The following is a 21,582-nucleotide window of genomic DNA, read 5'->3' on the forward strand; positions in this document are numbered from 1 at the left end:
AGATTTTACAATACATGGCCTCGTCCATTGGCCCCTCAGTTTGGAAAAGTCGGTCTGTACCTTTAGCAGAGAAACCGCCCCAAAGCATAATGTTTCTACCTCCCTGCTTCACTATAGGCATGGTTTTCTTAGGGTCATAGTCAACATTTTCTTCCTTCAAACACGGCAAATCCCCCTCCTCAAGAAGACACATGCAAAGTCATGTCAATGAACATCTAAATAGTCAGGAGAAAGTGCGGTGATCAGACCAAAATTGAGCTCTTTGCCATTGTTGGAAGAAAAATGCTGACTATGACCCTAAGAACACCATCACTACAGTCAAGCTCGGAGGTGGAAACATGATACTTTGGAGCGGTTTCTCTGCTAAATGTACAGGCCGACCTTGTCGCATTGAGGGGCCAATGGATGGGGCAATGTGTTGTAAAATCTTGGATGAGAACCTTCTTTCCTGAAGACTGAAGATGGGTTGTGGATGGGTCTTCCAGCATGACATTGACCCAAAACATACCGCCAAGGCCACAAAGGAGTGGCTCAAGAAGAAGCACATTAAGGTCATGGAGTGGCCAAGACAGTCTCCAGACCTTAATCTTATAGAAAAATTATGGAGGGAGCTGAAACTGAGTTGCCAAGTGACAGCCAGGAAGAGTGGACCAAAATTCCTCCTCAGATGTGTGTGCAAACCTGATGACAAACTACAAGAAACATCTTACCTCTGTGCTTGCCAACAAGGGTTTCTCCACCAAGTACTAAGTCATGTTTTGCTTGGGGATTAAATAAATACTTATTTTACCTACTGAACTGCAATTTAATTTATGACATTTGGATCTTGTTTTTTTTCTGGATTTTTGGTTGATATTCTGTCTCCATCATTTAAAATACACCTCTGATTAAAAATTATAGACTCTTAATTTCTTTGTAAGTGGGCAAACTTTCAAAATATGCAGGGGAATCAAATATTTTCCCCATTGTACAAGAAGATAAGCAAAGCTTTACCCATCAGTCAAAATACTGTAGCAAAACTTATACAAAATTTTAACAAAGATGGAACTGCAACCATCTCACAAAGACGTCCAGGCCATCCATGGAAGTTAACACCTCGACAGGAGCGTCTTCTGATGAGAAGGGTTGAAGAAAATCTTCATGCAAGTTCATTGCAGTCAGCTAAAGAAGTAGAAAGCCAAACTGGGGTAATTGTTTCACAATACGTCTGTCAGGAAAGGGTTCACCTGCTGGCGGCACTGTGGCTCTCAGATCTATAGGCTGCAGGTTCAGTGTCCATCAGTGGGTGTCCCTCAGCAGCCAGAAGCTCACATCATCTCATGCAAAGTCATCACTTGATGCCGATTGCAGGAAGTATATTTAAACCCTGTAAATGCTCTTCATTCCTGCCTTGGTGTTCTGTCTCCATGTGCCCCTGACCTGCGTTCCTGATCCCGACCCTACAGCCTGAACCCTTCCTACCTGCTCGTTCCGCATCCTATTTCCATTTCCCTGTCCTGTTTTGTTCCCAGCTCCCTCTGCTTGATCTCCCGTGTATGACCCTGGCTCTGTTACCGCTACGATTTGTTTATCCCGTTTCCTGTATATACTTGGTTTGGTAGTTGTTCATTGTGTGTCACTATTGTTTTGGTATTGGGTTTTGCTTTACACAATTTTGGTATATTTGAGGTGCGTTTACATTTGTGTTATTCACTTATTCTCAAATAAATTATATTATTTTACACTTTACTTGAGCCCGATTTTCTCTGCGGCAGTCTGCACATTTCTGGTCTCATGTGTTCCTGGCAACGGTGTACACTGCAGAGGCATGGCATCTATGGGTGTCATCTATGAAGGAAACCTCTCCTAAAGCCTATGCACAGAACAGCCTGCTTAGAATTTTCCCCAATCACGCTGATCTGCGGCTTTGAAATCATGCTGAAATAGCACGATTTCAAAGCTGCAGAAGAACTGTTCATCATAATTTTAAAGTAACAGTAATTTTTTATTAGTCTAAAAAAAAAACAAAAAAAAAAAGTATTGGTAATTGTACCTGAGATAAAGTATCAGTAGTTAACATTATTCCTGAAACCATCCCATCACTGCACCTTCATGCTAATATTCCTGTACTTTCACCACCGCTGCTGAGCGCTATACAACAACCCCCGCATTTTAAAGTCTTGACACAGATTCTTAACTGGGTCATTCTAACACATTTAGGTTTTTGGTTCGGTACCACACTATTATAGCGAAGCTAGAGATCCAGGCTCATTGGGTCTTTAGGGTCATTGTCCTACTGGAAGGCGATGCTTTGACCAAGTCTCTTGTTTTTATACAGAATAAAAAGATTTCCTATAGAATTGCCCAGTTTTTGTCTCTCTGTGCCTTGTCCTCATTCAGGAACAGTTTTTACCCAAATAAAATTGAAAGTATCCCAACATGATGCTACCATGATAATGCTTTACAACAAGGGTGGTTTCTTATGCTAATATGCAGTGTTTTGTGCCAAGGCCAAAAAGTAAAAATTTTAGGCTCCACTTCATTTTTTTTATGTTAATTCAAGGATGTAAAAGCATTTATGGAGTTAGATGTTAGGCCCCTTTCACACATGCGGAACGTTCAGATCCGCCTGTCAGTTTTTCAGGCGGATCTGAATGGATGCCCCATGCATCTCTATGGGGCAGCGGATGTCAGCCGAGACCTGTCCGCTGACATCTGATCCGATCCTGTCCGTCAAATTTGGACAGATGGAAACCCTACCGTTCTCATCCGATTCCCAAATAGAGAACAGTGGACATAGAGATCTGACACCCCTGTCTCCGCACACAGAGAGGAGACTGAGCTGTCATCCGCCTGCTCGGCGGGGATCGGCGGATCGATCCCCCGCTGAACAGAACGGAGTCCGCCGACGGAGCAGACAGGTGTGAAAGGGGCCTTACAGTGCTTTTTTACAAGTATTTAATAATAGATCAGATACCAAGACTAAAAAATGTGTCTCAGTGTAAGTTACTGGGACACACATATTACAGCAGTCAGAGGGGACATAAAACAGTTGCATTAAGGCTAGATGCACACCAGTGCGGCTGATTGCTGCTGCGGGGCCGCACCTATTCTCGCAACCACCTGCACAGCAAAGCGCGCTGCCGCCCAGGAGATGCGTGGGAGTGTCATTAATCCCAATGGCACCCCCACACACTGGAAACTGCAACGCTGCTTCCCGCACTGGGAACTGCACCACACTTACAGTTTCCATGCAGGCAGCGTTTCCCTGCGTTTTTCAGGAGGCACAGCAACTCAAACAAATTAAAGGGCTGGAGTGCCCATGCAAAACACAGCTCGCAGAGCCTTACAAGTGTGAGCCTAGCCTAAGAGACAAAGAATGAAACCAGATAGATGAGGTGGGAGTTCCTGAAGCTTATCCAAACAAACTATTTACTTTACTAACAGTTGCAGCAGCTGAGTGCTGTATAAACTGTATGTAGCCTCAGTTACATACAGTATACAGCGCTGCGATTTCTGGCACAAGACCTTCCCATCCCATGCATGGGAACAAAATCGAGTTGGGCAGTCACAGGATGCTTTGTATTCATTCATAAAATACAAAGCTTCTTCTGAACGGCTGAGCACTCAGCCCAACTTGATTTTGTTCAAGGAGCGGGACACAAAGGTCTTGTCCTGCTGCTGGAAAACACAGCGCTATATACTGTACGTAACTGATGCTACATACAGTTTATAAAATCTATTTAAAGTTAAATGAAACCTGTAGATCAGCTTTAACTCAATGCTGAAGCTGACAAAGCATGTAAGGATTTGATCATCCTACATTTCTGCTATAAAGCATGTGTGACGACTTTAGCATTACTCCCTATGAGCGTAACCATGCAGCAATGGCTTGTTCATAGCGCAGCAAACCGCTATGCTCCATCAAAAAGTATAAAATGCTTATGACCAAGTAAAAGGATAGAATAAAAATGTTTTTTCAAAATAATTTAATGTATAACAGTAACATACAGCACAACTTGACTAGCTGTAACAAAAAGGTTTACTAACCTTTTGCACTTCCTTTAATTTGCTCCTTAATTTTCATAACCTCCTCTTCTGAAAGGTCACCTTTCTTAAGCACCACCACTTGTGGCTGTTCATCCTCCTTTTCACTGCCATCGCTGTCATCTGCTGCAGTAGGAAGTTCCTGCCGCTGAGAGAACATTTTAAAACAAAAGGAACATGTTACACCAGACATTCTGCAGAAGCATTACTTAAAAAAAAAAAAAAAATAATAAAAAACAAAATTAAAGAGAAAACATAAAAAAGTGGTAGTAAAAGGCATGATGTTTAAAATTCGCTGACAGACAGGTTTTTTTTTTTTTTATAACAGAAGAGACCCTGGTGGCCTTTTCTGTCAGAAATAATCCTGTTGGTCAGCGATAATGTGACCTGAGCTGCCCATGAACAGCTCAGATCACATTCACAGCCCGTCACCACAGCTCAGCTATTCAAAGGACCGAAGATCGAGAACCTGGAAGGAAGACCAAGCTGTGAAAGCACAGCAATGGAGGGCTCCGTTTGCAGGTTTGTCTGTAATATTGTGCTAGTATGCGGTGCATATTAGTACATTATGACTTAAACCTGCAGGAGGACCACCTTTTTTTTTTTTTTTAAAAAAACATCACTTTACTACCGTTTTAAAGAATTACATCTGTATTCCTAAAGATCCACATACTAACATTTTCATGACCCTGCAATAAATTTTAAATTGGTAAGACAAAGACAGTTACGAGTAAGGATAGGCAAGCATATTAAAGAAAGAAAAAAAAAAAAAAAAAAAAAGACCCAGAAAATCCACTAGCGAAACATTTTCAAAAAGTACATGGAGAAAACATGAGGGAATGAAGATAAAGAGAATTTACAGTCAGGTCCATAAATATTGGGACATCAACACAATTCTAATCTTTTTGGCTCTATACACCACCACAATGGCTTTGAAATGAAACAAACAAGATGTGCTTTAACTGCAGACTTTCAGCTTTTATTTGAGGATATTTACATCCAAATCAGGTGAACGGTGTAGGAATTACAACAGTTTGTATATGTGCCTCCCACTTTTTAAGGGACCAAAAGTAATGGCCAGGTGTGTGTTATTCCCTCATTATCCCATTTACAAGGAGCAGATAAAAGGTCCAGAGTTCATTTCAAGTGTGCTATTTGGAATCTGTTGCTGTCAACTCTCAATATGAGATCCAAAGAGCTGTCACTATCAGTGAAGCAAGCCATCATTAGGCTGAAAAAAACAAAACAAACCCATCAGAGAGATAGCAAAAACATTAGGTGTGGCCAAATCAACTGTTTGGAACAAAGAATGCACCGGTGAGCTCAGCAACACCAAAAGATCCGGAAGACCACGGAAAACAACTGTGGTGGATGACCAAAGAATTTTTTCCCTGGTGAAAACACCCTTCACAACAGTTGGTCAGATCAAGAACACTCTCCAGGAGGTAGGTGTATGTGTGTCAAAGTCAACAATCAAGAGAAGACTTTACCAGAGTGAATACAGAGGGTTCACCTCATGATGTAAACCATTGGTGAGCCTCAAAAACAGGAAGGCCAGATTAGAGTTTGCCAAACAACATCTAAAAAATGTAGTTCTGGAACAACATCCTATGGACCGATGAGACCAAGATCAAATTGTACCAGAGTGATGGGAAGAGAAGAGTATGGAGAAGGAAAGGAACTGCTCATGATCAAAGCATACCACCTCATCAGTGAGGCATGGTGGTGGTAGTGTCATGGCGTGGGCATGTATGGCTGCCAATGGAACTGGTTCTCTTGTATTTATTGATGATGTGACTGCTGAAAAAAGCAGCAGGATGAATTCTGAAGTTTCTGGGAATATTATCTGCTCATATTCAGCCAAATGCTTCAGAACTCATTGGACGGCGCTTCACAGTGCAGATGGACAATGACCCGAAGCATACTGCGAAAGCAACCAAAGAGTTTTTTAAGGGAAAGAAGTGGAATGTTATGCAATGGCCAAGTCAATCCCCTGACCTGAATACGATTGAACAAGCATTTCACTTGCTGAAGACAAAACTGAAGGGAAAATGCCCCAAGAACAAGCAGGAACTGAAGACAGTTGCAGTAGAGGCCTGGCAGAGCATCACCAGGGGTGAAACCCAGCGTCTGGTGAGGTCTATGCGTTCCAGATTTCAGGCTGTAATTGACTGCAAAGGATTTGCAACCAAGTATTAAAAAGTGAAAGTTTGATTTATAATTGTTAATCTGTCCCATTACTTTTGGTCCCTTAAAAAGTGGGAGGCACATATACAAACTGTTGTAATTCCTACACCGTTCACCTGATTTGGATGTAAATACCCTCAAATTAAAACTGAAAGTCTGCAGTTAAATCACATCTTGTTTGTTTCATTTCAAATCCATTGTGGTGGTGTATAGAGCCAAGATTAGAATTGTGTCGATGTCCCAATATTTATGGACCTGACTGTATGTCCTTAAATTTCCCCCAAGGAGAGGGGACTTTGACAAAGTACTTTTAAAGAAAGAAAAATGGTGGATTTATAAGCTGAGAGCCCTAGTACCTCTGGGGTTAAACACAGAGCTAAATTACCAGGTATTCCAGGAGAATTAACCCAGGTTTTTCTTGGGCAGCTTTTTCTCTTGGTCTGGTCTTTGTAGAAGATATAAAAGATTAGGCCAGTGCAATGAGATATGTGTTTTAACAAACTTAAGAAGGGTATGCACTGGCTAACTATACACTTTCTGGTATATTACTAGTTCCCTTTAGTTCCGTTTATTTATTGAATACCCCTTGGTAAGGTAAATAAGTAGCCATTCATAATATGGAACATATAAATCAAGGGAAATTTGATATCTATGGTAGGCAACAATGTTATTATGTTGAATAGAATCAACACCCATGGAAGATATAGGGACAAGTATCAAGGCCAATCTATATGCTGTGAATTAATGGTATTAATTTATGCACTTTGAAACATGCCACTTTAAAACAGGATTTTCAGACAGCCCCTCTACATGACAGCTCCGTACTTAAGAAGATCAGGAAGGGCAGCACGTCATCCTGACGAAGCTACGTATGATGTAGGCAGAACGCATCAACATCACAGATAGGTCTCCGGACTCCCTGAACTACATGCCCTCAATGGACAAGCACACAGTGGGCTTGCCAGCAACACTCGGGACATCCTGGACGAGTGTCTCAGATGCCGCTTTGAACATGACCAAGTTGTTAGGTCTATTTTAGACCACAACCCCTGATAATTACAGCAATTGTCTGTTTATATTAATGGACTAAAGTGTAGGCTAGCCCCGGGGTCTATGTGAATTACTGCCTAGATCTTTCTACAGGAAGGTTTTTCCTCCAACATACTGAGCAGTGTTCTGCTCAGATCAAGGCAGCTCACATAGTTAAACTGCCTGGACGTAACTTAATCAGTGTCTAATATGTTTAGGTATGTGTGGGTGATTTTAGGGGTGGAATTTTTGTGGTGCGCCACGTGCTATATTGAGTGATTGTACTCTTAACTAATGATTTTTCATTAAAGACATGTTTTTTTAAAATCAACCCAATAAGTCCAGTTTTGCTATCCCAAAAAAAAAAAACGCTTGTTTATTTCTGGAGGGGGGCCTCACTCATTTGCATATTTTTAGCACTGATTACTGTAGTGTCACTGGTCCCCCCAAAAGTGTCAAAAATGTGAGTTAGGGGTCCAATATGTCCGCCGTAATGTTGCAGTCCCGCTAAAAATCGCAGATCGCCGCCATTACTAGTAAAAAGAAAGAAACAAAAAGACATAAATCTTTTCCCTAGTTTGTAGACGCGGTAACTTTTGTGCAAACCAATCAACATACGCTTATTGCGATGTTTTTTTACCAAAATATGTAGCAGAATGGCCTAAAAGGATGAAAAATTTTGATTTTTAATTTTTTTTTTTTTTTTGGGGGGGGGGGGGGGGGGGGAATGTTATATAGAAGAATGTGAAAAATATATATTTTTTTTCCTTCAGAAATGTACCTTTTTTTGTTTATAGCGCAAAAAATAAAAATTGCACAGATGATCAAATACCACCAAAAGAAAGCTCTATTTGTGGGGGGGGGGGGGGGGGGGGGGTTAAAGACATCCAATTTTATTTCGGTATAGCGTTGCACGACCGTGCAATTTTCCGTTAAAATAACGCAGTTCCAAATCGCAAAAAAAATGGCCTGGTCATTAAGGGGGCAAATGCTTCCGGTCCGTAAGTGGTTAAAGTGATACTGTCCACTTTGCCCTAAATGGGTAGATTATCCAGCTATTTTTATGACCCACCTCCTCTGCTACTAATACCTACCTTTCTTTCTAATACTTACAGATCAGAACGATTCTGGATTAGTCAGTGCACAGTGAATCGCTCTAATCCAACCCAGCATCCCTTTCAAAAAGAGGAGGGAGAAGAGAATTCCTTAATAGCTACACTGGCTGCATGGGTACTGAGTGCTCAATACTGAATGAGGCAAGTACAGCGGGGATCGGGAGGGTTAGGAAGGTATAGGGTGTTGGGTCACCTTTACATTTTTCCAAAAAGGTAACTAACCCTTTACATATGGACGATACATAAAGAAATACACACCTTAGTATCTACTGTTGGACCCTCTCTGAAGCCAACATCTTTCTTAAACTTTGCCAGGAAGGAGGGCTCGGCAGGCTTCACATAGGACACCTGATTCTTCTTACTCATGGCTGCAACTGTACAGAAAACAAAGTATTAACAAAAAAGTACAGTAAACCCCCCTCCATCGCGTTCCGTTCCGGACCCACCCGCGAAAAGTGAAAATCCACGAAATAGGAAGACCCTATTTAAATACACTCTAGGCGTGTTTTTATAACTTTCACTGTACTTTTAAAAGCATTAAAAAGGTCTTTAAAACACACTTTTAAATCAATAGAATCACATTTAAACACATAAAAGATACTGAGAGACAGAGCAAAAGCAATGGAAAACACAAAAATATTTAACCACTTGCCGACCGCCGCACGACTATTTACTGCGGCGGTCAGCCCCTCACAGGCAGAGTGACGTAGTACTACGTCGCTAGCCTGTGAGGGTCTAGGTAACGAGCGCGCGCGCCGCCGGAGGCACTCTCCCGCTCCCGAGTGGTCACGGACCCCCCCCGCGTGTGTGACCGGCGGACCAGATCGTCTGCCGGTCACTCGCGATCGTCGGGGGAGAGGGAGAAAGGCAGGCGGCTAATGTAAACAAGCCGCCTGTCATTCTCCCCGGTGTATGAATGGTGATCATACGGTTCTACTATGTAGAACCGTTGATCACTGTTCATACATCTCAAGCCACAGCCAATCACAGTTAGAATCACGCCCCTAGGGACACACATAGCCCCTCCCTCTCAAAAAAAAGTTAACCCCTTCACTGCCAGTGTAATTTTACAGTAACAGTGCATATGTATAGCACTGATTACTGTAGAAATGTCACTGGTAACCCCAAAAGTGTCAAAAATGTCAGTCAAGGGTCCGATCTGTCCGCCGCAATGTCGCAGTACCGCAAAAAAAAAAAAATAAATAAAAAAAATCGCAGATCGCGGCCATTACGCGTTAAAAAAAAAAACAACAAAAATTACAAAAATCTTTCCCTTTGTTAGTAAACGCGATAACTTTTGCGCAAACCAATCAAAATACGCTTTTTGCGATTTTTTTTACCAAACATATGTAGCATAAAACAAATTGGCCGAAAATGTTAAATTTTGATTTTTACATTTTTTTATGGGGAATTTCATATAAAAATGTGAAAAATATTGTTATTTTTGCAAAATTTACGCTCTTTTTAACCACTTTACCACCGGAGGATTTTCCTGCTAAAAGACCAGGGGTTATTTTGCGATTTTTTACTGCGTGACTTTAACGGACAATCGCGCGGTCGTGCGACGCTGTACCTAAACGAATTTCACGTCCTTTTTTTCCCACAAACAGAGCTTTCTTTTGGTGGTATTTGATCACCTGTGCGATTTTTTGATCACGCGCTATAAACAAAAAAAGAGCGTAATTTTTGCAAAAACAACAATATTTTTCACTTTTTTTTATATGAAATTCCCCCAAAAAAAAATGTAAAAATCAAAATTTTTTAAAATTTTCGGCCAATTTGTTTTACGCTACCTATGTTTGGTAAAAAAAAATCGCAAAAAGCGTATTTTGATTGGTTTGCGCAAAAGTTATCGCGTTTACTAACAAAGGGAAAGATTTTTGTCATTTTTGGTGTTTTTTTTTTTAACGAGTAATGGCGGCGATCTGCGATTTTTTTTGCGGTACTGCGACATTGCGGCGGACAGATCGGACCCTTGACTGACATTTTTGACACTTTTGGGGGTACCAGTGACATTACTGCAGTAATCAGTGCTATACATATGCACTGTTACTGCAAAAATGACACTGGCAGGGAAGGGGTTAACAGTATTGGACAGGGAGGGGTTAAGTGTGTCCTAGGGGCGTGATTCTAACTGTGTAGGGACAGGTCTACTAGTGTAAAAACAAAGATCAACAGTTCTACATAGTAGAACTGTTTGATCTTCACTTTTACACAGGGAGAACTGACAGGTGGCTTGTTTACACAAGCCGCTCTGTCTTTCTCCCGCTGTAGCGGCGATCGTAGTGTGACCGGCGGACATCGGGTCCGCCAGTCACACTCCCGCACTCCTCCGTGAACGAGCCGAGGCGGGCGCGCGCCTCGGCGGGCGCGCGCCCGCCCGCTATTGGCTCTGGAAGGAGTGACAGGCGAGCGACGTAGACCTACGTCACTCTGCCTGGCCGGGGCCGACTGCCGCAGTAAATATACTGTGCGCAGTCGGCAAGCGGTTAATAGCGCATGATCAAAAAAAAAAAAAAAAAAAATCGCACAGGTGATCAAATACCACCAAAAGAAAGCTCTGTTTGTGGGAAAAAAAAAAGGACGTCAAATTCGTTTGGGTACAGCGTTGCACGACCGTGCAATTGTCCGTTAAAGTCACACAGTGCCGAACCGCAAAATAGGCCCTGGTCAGGAAGGGGGTAAAATCTTCCGGGGCTTAAGTGGTTAATTAATGATTTAATTAGTAAAATAATATTAATAGGTCTACAGAATAAAAATGCAATATACCGGGACCGCAAAAACTGAACCGCAATATAACGGGGGTTTACTGTATAGCCAAACAGAAAGTGCATTGATATTGAGGAGTTGGCTGACAGACTTGCATTGTGAGAAGGTGCACTAGCACACCACCATTACTATAGATTGGTACTGCAAAACAGGAGATGGAACCTAATGGCTGCTCTGATGGATATATGTTATTACAACCAATACCTTTCAATGTCTACTTTTTAGATTGTGAAGAGGGCAGGGTTAGAATACTGTAAACTTATTTTTGAGTGAGGGTTCACTTTAAGTTCAACACACAGGTTACAATATGTTTGTACAATTTTTTTTTTCATCTAGCAAAAACTGTAGTAAAAGAGCCTGTCTGGATGTATAGATTGGAAACTGTAGGTCCTTAGATTACAAAGTTTTAGCAAAGTTGATTGTACAGTTTGATTTTATCATGCATGGAGATCTTTAGAGAGATTTCCCTTGCATTTTTGTTCTCTCTGATAGAAAGCGAGGGAAAATTCACACCCAATAACATTCCCCTACTTCACTTAAGAGATACATTTTAAAAGAGATACATTTTAAAAGCATAGTCCACCATTGGAAGAACGTCCATGTTACAGCCATATTTAGGGTGTAACATTAAACATAGTTAAAAGATGCATGGGAATTTTTTTTTCTTCTTCAGATTCATACTTACTAGGTGGGTGCAGCATAGGTCCAATGCAGTATGTGTTGCTCGCTGACTAACTCTGAGAGCCGAGCAATCAAAGACCGGCGATCGCTCGGTTCTCAGAGCTCCCTGAGCAGAGAGCTAGTGACTGTCAGTCAGCAGATTTCTGCTCTACACCCCCCCCCCCCCCCGCATTTACAGGAGTGATAGGCTGTGGAGGGGACAGGAGTTGCTGTCTTAGGCTCTCAGCGGCTCTCTGTGAGGGTGAGCTGGGTGCTGGTCCAAGCATGTGGGCTGATCCTGACTTAATTGTTGCGATCTTGTCAGAGCCTGGACCGGCTTTCTGACTTCAGCCCACTGTCTGCTGAAAACAGGTCACGGGAATGCAGAACAGACTTTAAGCTCCCTAACCCTACCCTCGAACTGCCCCTACTTATGTGAATTGCGAAGTGCTTCTCCCTGAAACGTCCTGTTTTTACTTGAATTTAGCAAGGCTGTGTGTAGGTCTGCCCACACATCCATGTCATCCAATCACAGGGATTCGTCAAAAAGACGACCACAGGTCCCATCTGCCATTGAGGAACTCATGGATAAGATCGGCACTAGTATGGGGACGTCGCCTTACTTGTTGCCTGTTTACTTCCCAGCCCCATAACAGTAGGCCCATAACTCTGCGGCTCCATTCAGAAAGCGCATCGCTTCTCGAACATGTGCAGTAGGAAGTCGGCTGAGAATCAAAAACAAATCAAAGCTGACAGCCAACAATAGGCAGCTGAGGCATTCCCCACATCGCACATTTGCAAGAGGTGGTATAGGTCTGGCTCCAGGGCAAGGAATGCCTCTGCCACCTTTTGGCTGTTGGCATGGATAGTTTCTTGGTCCGATAGCTCAGGCAGGTTCTGACTTATTTCCTTACACACCTGAGCTCACCACTGGTCAGGAGTCTACGGTTTTTGAGTCTGGACAATCAGTTGCTGGCCAGGTCAATGACTGGACCACCCAAACTCTCCTCTAGTAATCAGGTGGCCAGCAGCAAAAAAAAAAAAAAAAAAAAAATCAGGAAATGGACTGAAAAAGAACTTCCTTTTCAGCCCTCATGCACACTGGACATTTTTACAGCTGTACCTAGGAGCGTCAGGCATTATTTTTTTCTTGCCTCTAAACTCACCTGCAAGTTAGCCTATGTATGCATGCACATATAGCCTTTTAACAACGTTTAGTGACCAAAAAAAAAAAAAAAGCACTGCCAGTGCATCCAGGAGCAGCAGACTTTGGGCAGAAAAAAAAAACACTTCATGCTTGTAAACGCATCTAAACCGTGCATTATCACTAAGCGTCAATTCATTTTAACGGCCAGAATAAATAAAATCTATTGTGGCTAATGAAATGGATTAACACTCAAGCGCTTGATGCCTATAAACATGCCTAAACGCTTGTAAAAGCATAACAAGTGTAAGGTGTTTTTTTCTGCAAAAACGCTGCTGCCAAGAGGAAGGCTTATAGGAATGTGTGTAAAGCTTGTAGTGCCAGGAATACGAATTCCAGTACCAACATCATTCTAAAAAGTTGCTTGGCTGTCTCTGGTTGCAATTTTTTTCTGATTAATTGTGAACTGCAGAACTAAATGTGACCTAATAAAAAACAGAGCAGGCAGCTCTTTATTGTGGGGAAGACATGCTGCATCTTTTCTGCAATAACACTTACCTGCCTGCTTGTAGTCTTCCATTGAATGCACACTAAGCTGTACATGCGAAGCTCATCTTGTGCATTCCAAGCACAAGATGGCTGTGTAGGAACGATGGGCACCCATGCAATCAAAAGGGCTGAAAACCCTGCACCCTGATGTGGCCGAGGAGAAGATGACAACGGCCAGTGAAGGATTTATTCAACTGTGATATTTGGGGGTTGTTGGTGAGTGGTAAAAGCATTTTTATTGAGTCTATTCCAGTCACAATTGTGTTTTGGGGCTTGTCGACCCACTTTCATTTAACGAAATTAAAGTTCAACAGAAAAGCAGTTGTCCACGAAGCGGTTTCCACCATCAAAACAGGCAGAGAGGAAAAAAAAATTCTAAGCCTCCAGGCTCTTTCTTCAACAGTACTGCTGCTAAAGCCCCGTACACACGCACCGATTGCAGGCCGTAAATTTTCGGCCAACGTCCGAGCAGCTGATTGTCGGCTTGTTAGTATAATGCTTCCGACAACCGACTGCGACGTTTCGGCCAAACAAAATCTGGTGTGCAGGCTATAAAATTTTTGTTGGCCGTCAACAGAACGGCCGATTGTTCGTCAGTCAGTACAGATTTCGGCCGACAAAAATCAGATGAGCAAGACTGGGCATGCTCAGAGAAGAAAAAACACATGGAAAGTAAACCATCACATGACATCACTTCTGAAGTTGGTTGTTGTTGGCCGAAAAAATGTGTGTGCAGTCTAGAGCACATTTCAACCAACACAACAACACTGGACAAAAGTCGGCCGATCGGTCGGCCAACAATCGGTGCGTGTGTACGAGGCTTTAGGCCCTAAACCTTGGCTTCTGGCTGGTCCCTCAGACCACCTTACACAGTATCTGTTTCCGGGGTCCCTCTCTCAGCCTTTTTAGTTACAGCACCCTCCTGCTGCACAGCCCCACTCCCTAGCCTCTCAACAGGGGTTCTTCCGACACCCCTGTCTCTCTGTCCTCCAAGACCTCCAGATTCCCTCAGTTCCCTGGACTCATCTAGTCTCAAATGTCTCAGTCCTTCAGACTCACTTAGTCTCAATAGTCTCAGCCCTCTAGACAAAGAATCTCCCGTCTCCAGCATGCCATCTCCTGAGTGGAGCACATCTGTTTCCTAGGGCGGGGTTCAGACTGGCAATAAAGCAGGCATTTGAGAGGCATTAAAAATGCCCCTCAAATGCCTATGCACAAAACATAATAGACAGCACATAGTGCTGTTCACACTATCAAAACATGAAGCGTTCGCGTTGCGTCGCTTCAAAATGAAAACTAAAATACCATATCTAAACATGAGAGTGCACCCAAACTCTCTAAGAAAATCAAAATACCCTACATGTTGTTAATCACTACATGGAAAAGCTCTGAACTATACCCAAGCCTGTCATTATAATGGCTGTGCACAACTGCCCACACACCCTGCTGGTCTTAAGCAAGACCTGGACATTAGGTTGTAGACTTCCTCCTTTCCCAAAACTCTTTGAATTCTTCATTCCGGGAGTACCAAAACCTGAAGAAAAACAAAAGATCAGTTTTCTCCTCTATAAATGGATATTCCTGTTATTATAACGGATGTGTACACCTGCACTCAACCTGCTGGTCTTCAGCAAATTCTGAACACTAGGTTATAGAATTCTTCCCCCTCAAAACTCTTTGAAGTCTCTAAACTCCAGAACCCAATCTCGGAATACCAAAACCTGGAGAAAACCAAAAGATCGGTTTTTGCCACCCTAAATTGATATTCCTGTCATTATAACGGGTGTGCACACCTGTTCACACACCCTGCTGGTGTGGATACTGGGTTGTAGAATTCTTCCCTTCCTAAAACTCTTCAAAATCTCCAAACTCCAGAACCCAATTTTGGGAATTAAAAATCCTGGAGAGATTTCTCCACTCTAAATCCATATTCTGGAGTCCTGTACTCTACATATGTGTGAACCCTGTGTCACATACTTGCATTGTCACACACCACATTTCTGGAATGAGGAGGTGAGTATTTATTTGCAGTTAGTTCTGCACAGTTGACACTTTACAAAAATGTAAAAAAAAAATTATTAAAATAAAGAAAAGCACATTTATTAACAATTTTGCCTTAGGGCTCTTTCACGCGGCCGCTCTGTGTGAAAGCTCCGCTGTGGGACTTTTTTTTTTTCACGGAGCGGATGACATTTGTCTCATCCGCTCCGTATGTCAGCATATCATCCCATCCGTTTGCGGATGATATGCAGACATAATGTAAGTCTATGGGGATTGCGGATGTCAGCGGATGACACCGCTGACATCCGATTTTCCTTCCTTTCCGTTTTTTGAACAGAGGAAAAATAGGGTTCTGTTCCGTTCCAAAAAACGGAACAGAACTGAAAGGAGGAAAATCGGATGTCAGCGGATGGTATTCTGCTGACATCCGCAATGCCATAGACTTACATTATGTCTGCAAATCATCCGCAAAAAAATAGGATGATTTGCGGACACACGGAGAGGCCGTGTGAAAGAGCCCTTAAAGTGATTGTAAAGTCTTGTTTTTCCTCAATAAAAACAACAAACATGTTATACTTACCTCCTCTGCACAGTGGGTTTTGCACAGAGCAGCCTGGATCCTCCTCTTCTCGGGTTCCTCTTTGGCTCTCCTGGCCCCTCCCTCCTAAGTGCTCCCACAGCAAGCAGCTTGCTATGGGGGCACTAGAGCTACGTGTATCCATTTAAACATGGCGCTGTGGTTAGGCCACGCCCCCTCTTTCTCCTTATTGGCTAACTGACTTTGATTGACAGCAGCCAGAGCCAATAGCGTCGCTGCTGTGTCTTAGCCAGTGAGGAGGGGAGTCCCGGATAGCAGAGACAGTCGTGGACATCACTGGATTAGGAGGGGGCTCAGATAAGTATTGGAGGGACTGAAGGGGGCTGCTGCACACAGAAGGTTTTTTATCGTAATGCATTAGGATAAAAAACCTTCTGACTTTCAAACCCCTATAAAGCGTTTGTTATCCCAACACTTCATTTGTGCCTGTTTAAAAAAAGAATAGCACACACATGCAAAAGAAATGACTATCAAATAGGAAGACAATCCATAAATAAAAATGGGGATTTGGTCCCACCATATGGCCATATTGTGCTCAGACGGAATGGTGGGCTTGAGCACGATATGGCCATATGGTGGGACCAAATCCCCATTTTTATTTATGGATTGTCTTCATATTTGATAGTCATTTCTTTTGCATGCGTGCGCTATTCTTTTTTAATATGCATGTCGCTTGGTTCATAGCTGCACCAGCTTTAGAAATACATGTTCAGGGTTTGCTCCCCCAACTTTTTGCTTGTTTAATATGTGCCTGTTGTACCATGTACTTGTATGAGAAAGTATCCTGTTCGCTTTGTATTGCTTCCTTTATGTGAAATTCCTGGTGTTCCTGCCAGTCACTCTGCTTTCCTACTAAAAACTGACCACACTGAGCAGAACTCACCATGGTCAGTGTTGAAAACTCAGTGTACACTCCTCCAATGATCAGGCTTGTCCTGACACACCCCTGCTGCACAGCCATTCATTGGGAGGCTTAGTATGCTGCTGCTTCTCCTCCCCCCCAGCTCTTACGCAGCTGAGAACAGAGGGAATGTGATCACTTATAAAAAAGGGGGAAGGGGGGTATTTAATGTATTTCTTCATCTATACAAAAATGCTTTGCCTTTCATTTCTATTTTAATTTGAATGGGCTGTTTTAAAAGGTGATCGTTTACAATCACTTTAAAGTGGATTTCCACCCAAAAGTGGAAGTTCTGCTTTAAGGATTCCTCACCCCCTCCCCCCCCACATTTTGCATGTCATTTTTTTGAAGGGGGATTGGGTACCTAGTTTTGACAGGTACCCGGCTCCCACTTCTGCTCAGGCCGCAAGGCGACTAGAGAACTTCTTTCCCCTCCCTCCAATATTTTGGGACACGTCACAGGTCCCAAAAGATTGCCCGGCCATTAAGGAGGCACATGGCAATGTGCGCACCCGGCTGTGAAGCCGCAAGCTGTCACAGCTGGGGTGCCCACACTTGTGATTCCGGCACCGGGGAAAGACAAAAGAGAACTGAGGGTTCGGGCGGCCGCATCGCTGGATCATGGGACAGGTGAGCGTTTATTAAGGCCTCATGCACACAGGATATTTGCAGAAAAAATGCCTGATGCCTGTAAAATGATCTTAAGCTTTTACAGGCGTCAAGCTTTTGGACGCTAATTAATTTCATTGGCCAGAATAAATAGTTTATTCTGGTCATTGAAATTACCCAATGCTCAAGCACTAACATTTAGAAGCTTTTAGAAGCGGTTAGTAACTTCAAGCGTTTTTTCTGCCCAAACTCTGCGGCTCCTGAATAAACTGGCAGTCTTTTTTTCCTGCCTCTAAAAGCTCCTGCCACTAAACGCTGCTAAAAGCCTATGTGTGCATGGACACATAGGCTAACACGGAGGGGTGTTTGGAGGCAGGAAAAAAAAAAAAAGCCAGACGCCCCTAGAAGCAGCTGTAAAAACGTCTAGTGTGCTCACATCCCAGAGCTCTGAACGATCTGAAAAATCCTAAAAACTTTTAAATCCATTATTGCTTTGCAAATTCGTCCAAGGTTTTGTGATTTGTAAGGTAACCTCCATCCATTGTTTCTCATCTTTTCTATTTTAAAGAGGTTGTAAACTCGTTTTTGGGTTGTTTTTTTTTTCCCCCCTGCAAGAGAAAGACATAATGAGCTAGTATGCATCGCATACTAGCTCATTATGCAATACTTACCTTAGAACGACCCCCCGCCGTGCCGTCCGCTCACCTCTATGACGGGCGACATGTCTAGTCGCCCGTCTTCCGGGATCGCGGCATCCGGCCATCTGATTGGCCGGAGCCGCGGTGACGTCACTCCCGCGCGGGAGCCGACAGTCACGGAACGGGGCTCTGAAGGAACGTCACTGGATGCATCGAAGGTAAATATCTCCTAAACGGTACAAGTTTAGGAGATATTTACAGTACCTATAGGTAAGCCTTATCATAGGCTTACCTATAGGTACAACTTGCAGAGGAGGGTTTACTTCCTCTTTAATAAAGCGGAGCTCCAGTTGTTTTTGTGTTTATTAAAAGTCAGCAGCTACAAAGAGCTTAGCTGCTGACTTTTAGTAAATAAACACACACTCACCTGTCCCAAGATCCAGCAATGCGGCTGCCCAAAGCGTCGCTCCTCTCCCTCTCCTTGGTCCCGGCATCACAGCTGGAGGCGCACTGCACACGTGCGAGTCGCACTGCACGTCCTAAAAGGCCAGGCAATTTTCTGGGACCTGTGACATGTCCCAGAAGATTGCAGTGAGGGAGGGGTAGAGGAGAACTTCCGCTCGAGCTGCCTAGGCAGCCCAAGAGGAAGTGGGAGAGGGTACATGTCAAAACTAGGTACTCCCACTGGGGAGTGACTACTGCGCTGCTTCATGGACATCTAAATCCACAGCTCCGCTCCAGTGACAGGAATCTGAACAATTCAGGGTGTCCCCGGCTGACTCCAAATACACCAAACACCATTCTTAAGTGCCGGTCCTCAACCAGAGATGACCCGCAAGAGAAAGGATTCCTCCCAACCATAGAAATTACAACTATTATTGTAACAATTACAATTATTTCTTCACACCCGCAACCCGGAGCACAGTCCAAGATGGCTCCAGCAGCGGATCTCCAGCGGCTCCTTCTCATCCAAACCAAGCCCAGGCTCACAAGACGGCTCTGCCTGACACGCACCTGATGCCTCCACGCCACTCTCCCACAGCCCGGCGAAGTCCGAACCGCACATGGCAACCGACATCTACCACACTAAGGTGAGCACATGTCGGGACTCCATGGAGGACACAAGGGAACTAGCAGACACTATCAATGCTTTTCCCACTACCAACCAGCCTATCTCAGACACCACTTTAAAAGACATGCTTGTCTCCCTCTGTAGCTCCCTTCATGCGGACATGATGGAATGCATGAGTAAATTTAAAGCTGAAGTGGGGGAGCTGGGAGGGAGAATTGATCCATGTTGAAAAGAAAATGGGTAATTTTGCCTCCTCTTATAATTCCCTGGTGGACTCACACAATGACCATAACATGACACAGAGCCAAAGTAGCTGACCTTGAAGACAGGGTCATGCAGGAACAATGTAAAAATTAGAGGGATTCCTGAGGCCATAAAACCTGTGCAATTATAGCAAAATGCACGAAACCTCATGAAAACCTTCCTGCCTTCAGTTTCTGAATCAGATCTGGTCGTTGATCGAATCCACCGACTACCTAACCTGCCCCACCTCCCGGACAACGTCCCCAGAGATGTGCTAATGCGAGTACATTTTTAAAACAGGAAAAAGCAGTTGTTGGTGGCTTTCCATAGAAATTCACAACCCCTTGAAAAGTACTCTAGTATTCAACTGTATGCAGACCTATCGCAGTACACCATGCAAAAATGCAAATCCCTTTTACCTTTGACAAAAGCATTGTGCAACCATATTATCGTGTACCACTGGGGTTACCCTACAAAGCTAACCTTTACTCGTGATGGCAATTCATCAGTGAATATGAACCTAGAGGAAGGTCTCACGCTTCTCTGCCCCATGGGATATTCTAATTGAATGAGCCCCCCCCGAGAGATCTCCCTCCTCAGCCAAGCTGGACACCCCAAGACAGATGGCAAGTGGTATCACACAAGAAGAAAAACAAAAAAATATAATACTTAAACATCTTGCCCATAGAAGGATTATCAAGCTACTTGATCCCTGAAGCACTATGGGAGCCTATAGTGCACACATTTTCACCTCCTGAGTAATGGGCAGTAATTCTGCCACCAGATTCCCCTTTTTACCATGTTTGTCAATTACACAATGTTTGACTCTCTTATTTTTTTCTTTTTTCCTTTCCTTATTTTCATCGGTCTGACCTACTTGAGATGGAATGCACCTCCACGAAGAGATGTCTACTTATCCTAATTACCACTCTCAAACCTTCAGAATTGGCTTCCTCCCAAACTGCCACAGATCCGTCAAGGTACAGTCATCTCTATTCACCGGTTACTTATGGTTCTTAAAATTGTATCCTTCAATGTTCATGGCACTAAATCATTCGGCCAAAAGGGCCTCGGTCTAGAAAGAAGCCCTTAGTCTTCACACATTGTGCTTACAGGAAACACACCTTTCATCCTCCAACACTACCACCCCCCCCCCCTTCTGCCACAAAAAAATTCCCTCACATTTTTATGGCCTCTGCATCCACGAAACACAAGTGAGTTTTCATTGCTGTAAGGAATTCTGTTGCCTTCACCCTGCAGGAGGTCCAGGCTGACCAGGAAGGAAGATATATAATTCTAATAGGAGAGTTTAACAAACCCTACACAGTTGTTAATCTGTACGCACCCAACTCCCATCAACTACGATTCCTAAAGAAAATTTTTCGCAAAGTTCATGCAATTAGAAAAGGTGCATTAGTCACGTGTGGAGACTACAACCTCTTGGTAGACTACAAGATGGAGACCACCTCCAAATCTAAACGCCCCTTGCCAATGCTACTACCGTTACTTCATACTGAGGATGTTTATGATGTCTGGAGGTGTCAACATTCAGATGAACGCGACTACACCTTCCACTCATCCAGACACAACTTGTATTCATGCATTGACTTAATTAAAATGAAGTCTCTGTAAATCACCAGGCCCTGATGGGCTGACGAACGACTACTACAAGGTCTTCCAAAATATACTCTCCCCAACATTAGGGTCGGTCTAATCTGAAGCGGTGTCCTCTGCCTCGTTCCCACCAGAAATGCTTAAGGCAAATATTGCTTCAATTCCCAAACTGGGTAAAAAACCTAACACTTCCTCAAATTTCAGACCCATCTACTAAACACAAATGTTAAACTTTATGCCAAGATCATAGCCAAAGACTCCTCCCCATCCTTCGATCCCTAATCAAGCCTGACCAAACAGGCTTCGCCTCAGGTAGACAGGCATCTGATGCCACAAGGAGAGTCAGTAACATCATTCAATATGCTAGATCCTGTCGGGTGCCTTCTCTGCTCCTATCTTTGACAGCATTCATTGGGGATACAGGACA

General features: G+C 43.4%; 1 protein-coding gene across 1 annotated transcript in view; it reads right to left on the reverse strand.

Annotated features, from left to right (window-relative positions):
* The window catches only part of KIAA1143, a 38,718-nt gene that overhangs the window by 8,843 nt on the left and 8,293 nt on the right, over positions 1-21,582 (reverse strand). The window contains exons 2-3 of the mRNA XM_082258408.1: positions 8,616-8,731; positions 4,030-4,174 (exon numbers count right to left, since the gene is read on the reverse strand). Of these exons, the coding sequence (XP_082114534.1) occupies positions 4,030-4,174; positions 8,616-8,723 (253 nt within the window). The 5' untranslated portion in view covers positions 8,724-8,731. The remainder of the gene's footprint in view (positions 1-4,029; positions 4,175-8,615; positions 8,732-21,582) is intronic.

This window comes from Pelophylax lessonae, assembly GCF_965119305.1.
Source record: "Pelophylax lessonae genome assembly, chromosome: 5".
Taxonomy (NCBI): domain Eukaryota; kingdom Metazoa; phylum Chordata; class Amphibia; order Anura; family Ranidae; genus Pelophylax; species Pelophylax lessonae.